Source organism: Alosa pseudoharengus, unplaced genomic scaffold (genome assembly GCF_046254945.1).
Source record: "Alosa pseudoharengus isolate Yale_2024_CS ecotype anadromous, Long Island Sound unplaced genomic scaffold, YU_APseudo_1.1 YU_APseudo_1.1_scf_20, whole genome shotgun sequence".
Taxonomy (NCBI): Eukaryota; Metazoa; Chordata; class Actinopteri; order Clupeiformes; family Clupeidae; genus Alosa; species Alosa pseudoharengus.
The window spans coordinates 1,233,010-1,240,509 of NW_027468664.1; the positions used below are offsets into that span (position 1 = coordinate 1,233,010).

Sequence of the window (7,500 nt, forward strand, 5' to 3'; positions counted from 1 at the left end):
GTTGTTAGAGAATGTTGCCCACATAATTAGCATCTGTTTTTCAAGCGTCGTAGCCTACATTTAGCAACAGTTTACCAGCTTGTGTTCTCTCCCTCACACACAGACTCACACCATGCGTAGGCTGCATGCACACATGCGGACAATTAATTATGATTTATAGAGAGAGTCCTGTAAAAGTAGCCTATACTGTTTGTGAAGCTGTCCTACTGTAAAACTAAACATAGCCTTCTGATAAACTATTCAGAGATGGATATCAGACAATTCTTCCTGAGCAGAGGGAAAGGAACAGTGAGGAGAGATGAGGAGGACGAGGGAGGTATGATAATTGCCCATATTAAAGGTAACATTTATGCTTGTAATAGCCAGTGCTGTGATTTGATCAATGGTTTAATGGTAAACTTAAATAAGTTTGCTGCATTTGTAAATGTAGCCTATAATAATCTACACAGAATCAGAGTAGGCCTACACAGAATCAGACTCTGATTCTGTGTAGATTATTAGGCTACATTTGCAAATTATCACCAAAAGTCAGTATGAAGGCTTTAGTAGGCTATTTAAGCTACAACGAACTGCAGTATTGCCAGGATGACTACAGGACCCTTGCCTGGGAGGGAAGTATATCTCAATTTTGACTAAAAATAAGCTTCTCTTGTGTATGAAAGCCTAATAAATTCATGCAGTGAGTATACAGTAGGCCTACTTATGCCTATGTGTTTGGATGTTGCTGGATAGTGGCTGCTACAACAATTGAGGGAGAAAATGCTGGAGGAGGAGAAGGAGGAGGAGAAGGAGGAGGAGAAGAGAGGGGAGAAAGAGCACAGGCTGGGCAGTCCAGTACCAGGCAGGAGAAGGAGGAGAGAGACAGGCAAGAAATGGATGAGGACATGATGGGGGCTAGACGTAAATCCATTAATTCATATTGCGTGCACATTTAAATGTTTTTTTTATATATATTGAGTTGGGGGCCTGTGCCCCAGCAAAGCTCTAGGTCTAGAATCGCCCCTGACTGGCTACATTTTTGAAAAAAATAACCGCATCTTTATATGCGTTCATAACGTGCAGCTCGGGATGAAACTAGCAGTTTTTCAGCAGAAACATGCGAGGACCCATCAAAACTAATAGGTGATTTCACTCTTCCCATACTTTTTTAAAATAACTAAATTGTTTTACAATATTTCAGTCAAGCTTTAGTTAAAGATGGCCTACAACTGAATGTATGCAAAATGGAAAGTAGCCTGTATTAACTTTGATGGTGCATGGACAATAGATGCACATCGTAAATTAGGCCTCTATGAAGTATTAAAATGATTGTTTAAAATATTCTACGTTTGAAAAAATATTTAAGAGAATCAGGGGAGCCAGTTCAGTAGCCTACTACAGACACATAGGTGAAGAACCGTCAGCCAGTAGGCTATAGCACAACCAGACCCTACAAAAAAAAAATAATAATAACTGCATTACTTCAAGTGTCAAACTGCAGATTTCTGAGTATCAAAACCGCAGTTTTGGAGAAAATATTTGCAGTTCTTATGCAGGGAATGCAGTATTTTAGACACAAAAAACTGCATTGTACTGCATAGTCCTGTACTTTAATAAAACTGGGCATTTATAGCTGTGAAGGTGATTCACACACAATTATTTTTCTTTCTCCTAGTCCTTTATGGGGGCAGGGCCGGATTATCCATAAGGGCCAGTGGGCCTGTGCCCAGGGGCACCAACTATGGGGGGGCACCACATGACACATGCTTTAAAAATATTTTTCATAAATTGTTATAGTATTCACTTGAAACTGTTGAAAGACCATACATTATTCGTTTTGTGAACACTGATGTCACAATAATAATAAATCAAGATTAGGCTACATGATCACTATCACTCCCCCTCCCCAATCTGTCATAGTTGAGCTGGTCCACAAGTACGTGCAAATGTATCGTCTTTTTTAACAACTACAGAAAATTCATCCAAAATGAACATCAATTGAGTGGTTGTGCTAAAAGAAAGTTAAAGAAAAACAAGGATTCTAGACGTTTAGCCACGATTCAAAATGTTACAGGGATAGAAAGTTTTTTTGCGAGAACATCAGAGGGAATTGCGGTCACTAGCAGCGCCGCTGGTGAAGCTGAAGCTGAAGCTAACCGTGGAGACGGTAACGCTAGCGTGGGAGATGCTGAAGCTGAAGCTAACCGTGGAGACGGTAACGCTAGCGGGGGAGAAGCTGAAGCTAACCGTGGAGACGGTAACGCTAGCGGGGGAGATGCTGAAGCTGAAGCTAACCGTGGAGACGGTAACGCTAGCGGGGGAGATGCTGAAGCTGAAGCTAACCGTGGAGACGGTAACGCTAGCGGGGGAGATGCTGAAGCTGAAGCTAACCGTGGAGACGGTAACGCTAGCGGGGGAGAAGCTGAAGCTAACCGTGGAGACGGTAACGCTAGCGGGGGAGATGCTGAAGCTAACCGTGGAGACGGTAACGCTAGTGGGGGAGAAGCTGAAGCCCTTACTGCTAATGTTGACCACCAGGAGAATGAGGATATTCTTCTTGGGGGAGGTAGGATCGAGGCAGACTCGGGGGAGGAAGAGGACATTGGAGATATGGTCGAAGGCACTTCCAGCCAGGTACATGAGAGTGCACTCCAAGGAAATGTCGACAAGGAAGACTCGGGGGAAGACGAGGATTTTGGGATGTCGCCAATGATGAAGACACCTCCGGGCCAGAAGTGCAGCCTAAGCCAGTGGATCATTTCACCATCTCAACTGATCCTGCACTATGGGGAGATCTAACCGAGCTAAGGAGAGAACTGGCTATTGCTAAAGGTTTCACCACCTATCACAATCGGGCAGCTAAATACCCAGCATCTGCACAGGACGACACTGGTATGAAAAAGCGATTTCTTACAAATGATCTTTTGCAATGCCACCTCCCAAACAAACAGGTGGTGTCTAAAGATTGGTTAATTTACTCGCCTTCAACAGGCATGGTTTATTGCTTTGCATGCAAATTGCTGTCGTTGCAGAAAAATGCTTTTACATATGGATATTCTGACTGGAAACATCCTGAGCGAATTTGGGCTCATGAAAAGAGTGCAGTATGTTAGCCCTTTTAAGGAGATCAAGGAATGTGGGCACAGTGGATGCCTTACTCGGGCAACAGAGAGATGATGGGGCCAAGTATTGGAGAGAGGTTTTGTGGCTGTAATCAAATTCTTGAGTGTGAGAGGTTTAGCATTTAGAGGTGATGACGAACTTCTGGACTCATTGAGCAATGGTAATTATCTCAGACTGTTGGAACTCATTGCAGAGTTTGATCCATTCTTAAAAGAGCACCTGGAGAAGTATGGTCAAAAGGGAAGAGGCACCACATCTTACCTGTCATCTACTGTGTGTGATGAGCTCATTTGTTTAATGGGTGAGAAAGTAAAGAGGAGGATTGCATCCGAACTACAGCATGCCAAATATTTTTCTATAATTACGGGATTCAACACCTGATATGTCGCATACTGACCAGCTTACATTTATATTTAGATGTGTCAGTGATGAAGGCGAAATTGTCGAGCGATTTGTTGGTTTCGAGCCAATTTATAGCCATACGGGAGCAAGCCTCGCTGATTGTGTCGTGAAAATGGTAAATGCTCTTGAGTTAGACCTGTCAAATTGCAGAGGCCAAAGTTATGATAACGGCAATAACATGTCTGGTAAATACAATGGCCTTCAGAAGTCAACGCACCGCTGGGATAAAATGGTCCACAACACAGATGTGATCAGGACTCTAAAACCCTTATCCAATACTAGGTGGACATGCAGAGCAGACTCGACCAAGGCATTGAGGGAAAACTACAAGGCTTTGGGCAGATTTTCCATCGATCTGGAGGAGAATGGGGACGCCAGACGTGAGGCCATATCACTCTGCGCTCAACTTGACAAATTGATAAACCGCGATTATGACAAATGTTTGGGATAGCATACTAACCAGGTTCAAGGCCACTACTAAGACTTTGCAAAAGCATGACATAACTTTAGACACTGCTGAATGTCTTTTGGAGTCACTGCGTTCTTATGTGGCATCGCAGAGGGATCAGTTTGAGAAGTACGAAAATGCCGCTCAAGATATTGAAGGAGTTGCTCACCTATATGAGGAGGCCAAAAGGGTCAAAAAAACGAAAATGTTTTCCAGATGAATCAGGAGAAAGCGATGCTCTACTAGGCCTGCATGCCAGCCGACGATTCAAGGTGGAAACCTACAATGTCATCCTAGACAAGTTGCTGTCTTGTCTTGACAAACGCATCAGCGCATACACAGAATTAAACAAACTGTTTAGTGTTTTGTTTAACACCGACACAGACTGTGATAGTGTGCATGAATGCGCTGCTGCACTCTCCTCCATATATTCGGATGATCTGGACAAAGACTTTGGAGAAGAGCTCATGCAATTTAAGACTTTCGTCCAGGAAGAAAAAACACGTTCTCCTAGGATTATACTACAGCTTCTACACAGACATGGCCTCCAAACCACATTTCCAAACGTCTTTGTTGCGCTCAGAATATTCCTAACCCTGCCTGTAACAAATGCTGAAGGTGAGAGGTCGTTCTCCCGACTGAAACGAGTGAAGAATGAGCTCAGGACGACAATGACACAAAAGAGTCTGACTGCACTCTCCCATTGAATCGGAGTTGGTCAAAGAAATGGACTTTGGGGATGTAGTCCACACCTTTGCTTACGCAAAATCAAGGAAGAAGCAGTTCTGCTAAAGGTAAGACACCTGATTGATTTACTATTTTTTGGGCAAACGTGACGCTGTCAGTTTACTGGTTTTGTTTGTCTGGTTGCTGTTTAGGCTCTGCTGCTGTTTTGATGTTCAGGGTCAGCTGTGCTGATGAAGTTCCTCTATTCTGCATAATGGGTCTTGTGTTTTTTTTTTGGCTGCTGGGCTGATGTGTAGGTCTACGCTGATGTGTATTGATTTTGAGGTATTGTCTTAATACGGGCCTGTATGGGGGGAAAACTTTGGTAACTTCCATAGACATCCAAAATGGGGTGGGATGATTGTATTGGGAGCACTGAGGTGTCAGATGATGCTGTAAAAAAATGGTTACATTTTGGCCCTCAAAGTTCAGGAAGGAGGGCCCCTTAGCAGGATTTTGCTTCGGGCCCCATGGAGGTCTGAACCAGCCCTGTGTGTGTGTGTGTGTGTGTGTGTGTGTGTGTGTGTGTGTGTGTGTGTGCGCGTGTGTGTGTGTGTGTGCACGTGCGTGTGTGTGTTTACACTGGACACTTAATGAATAACGAGTTTGAAACTGTAAAGCATGTATTTATATAGCCTCAACCATAATCAAGTAATACACTGAAGTTATTCCTAACTAACATACTTTTATAACATTTTAAATAACAAGTTTAACTAATACTATTAACATACTGAAGCTATTCTACCAGAATTCCCCCTATGTGCGCTCTGTATCCCTATGTCTCTCTTTGTCGCTTTGTGTCTCACTGTGGATGGGTGAAGCCTGTTTGAAAAAAGCATCTTGGCCTTGCAGCTGCAGAGATAAGGACGTCAGCGGAGGCGGGCTCTACTCAAAACAGCTAGTATGAGAGAAAACGAGTGAACGATATGGAACCCATGAACGATGTGTGACCTGTGATCACTGCATAGACCCCTGAACTTTGTGTAAACCTCTGAACTTGTGTTACGGTGTAAAGTTCTTACCCTTGGCAGCAATAGTGCTGACTTGCGAAGATAAGACCGAACAACGATCCTTTCATAACGCCACCTGTGGGTTCGAAGTTGCCAAATGTTGTGTCAGCATCTAAGGAGGGGTATCGTGCGATCGTGCGATCCACTCAGGCTTTGCGCTATGTGTCATTAAAGGAATTTTGCACGGAACTCTGCCGGACTTTTGCATCTTATAATGGTGTATTTTTGTTACATTGTAGACAAGATATTTGGACTTCATTTCTGGCCAGAGTCTGAATATCTTATACGACTGTGTGTGTGTGTGTGTGTGTGTGTCTCCTCACCAGGCCAATAAGAGCTTTCTGCTGGGGGTCTTCCTCTTGGAAAAGAGGCACAATTCTCCTGTCTGCAGAGAGGGGGAGGGAGAGAGAGAGAGGGAAAGAGAGAGGGGGAGAGAGGGAAAGAGAGAGGGGGAGAGGGAGAGAGAGAGAGAAAGGAGGGAGGGAACATTTACATTTCTTCAACTTACATGGATATATGTAATAACGTTTAGGCTCTAAACATTTAAGCATTTATTTCAAATGTAATCTTACCATTTAGGCTCTTAACATTTAAGCATTTATTTAAAATGTAAACTTTTACACTGCAGGACTACAGTTACAATACAGAGCAGAGGAGAACATAGGAGTTACACACACAAGCGTACACACACACACACACACACACACACACAAACACATACACACACAAGCATACATACACACACACACACACACACACACACACACAGTGCAGAGGAGAATATAGCATATAGGAGTTACACACACAAGCGCACACACACACACACACACATACACACACACACATACACAAGCGTACACACACACAAACACATACACACACAAGCTTACACACACACACATACAAGCGTACACACACACACACATACACACACACACACACACGCGCACACACACATAAGCACACACACACGCACACTGCAGAGGAGAATAGTTCTCACTGCATTTGTATTATATAGAAGAGAATATCTGTCAACACTAGTACTAGAGGATAGGATGCTACATATGAAGTACTAGAGCAGTGGTTCTCAAATGGGGGTACGCGTACCCCTGGGGGTACGTGAAGGCATTCCAGGGGGTACGTGAGATTTTAACCCTTACAACCCGATTGACGCAAAGTGCGTCAAAAAACACACCCTTTCTTCTCTGTTACATTGCTTCGCAACTGTTCATCGCAGCGAGACGTTATTGCGTGACAGAGCAGAAGTGGGGCTTTCCAACGAGACAACGCACTTGTCTGTACGTTAAAGTATGAAAATAAAAAAAATCATGAAATGAAATCAAATTGCACCATATTTACAGTCTATACTTCTCTGCATTCCCCTGCACACCCATTACTCTCGTTTGAATTACTCACGAACCCGTGATCGCATAGATATGGCAAGCATATCAGATGAAAGAGGAGACACAGGTTGCTTGTATGTTGATCCTTCTGGCTTATGAAATCAGACGAAGTGACTACAAAATAATAACGTCATGTACAAAAACCAACGCTGCACACCCATTACTCTCGTTTGAATTACTCGCGGACCTGTGATCGGATCTAGATATGCCACGCATGTCAGATGAAAGAGGAGACACAGAGCTATCATTTGATACCAAGTACATCCTTCTGGGTTAAAAAACAGACGAAGTGACAGCAAAATAATAACTTCATATAGCTGGACTTACCCCACGTTTTTGTCTGTTCTTGTAGCAAAGCATGTTTATAATCCAACGCTATCATGTGTTTCTCTATGGCAAAGCATGTTCA

At 43.4% G+C, this 7,500-nt stretch overlaps 1 protein-coding gene across 1 annotated transcript in view; it reads right to left on the minus strand.

The window, feature by feature from the left end:
* The window catches only part of gsap (gamma-secretase activating protein), a 108,228-nt gene that overhangs the window by 39,166 nt on the left and 61,562 nt on the right, over positions 1 to 7,500 (minus strand). Inside the window, exon 23 of the mRNA XM_076296186.1 lies at positions 6,012 to 6,073. Within this exon, the coding sequence (XP_076152301.1) occupies positions 6,012 to 6,073 (62 nt within the window). The remainder of the gene's footprint in view (positions 1 to 6,011; positions 6,074 to 7,500) is intronic.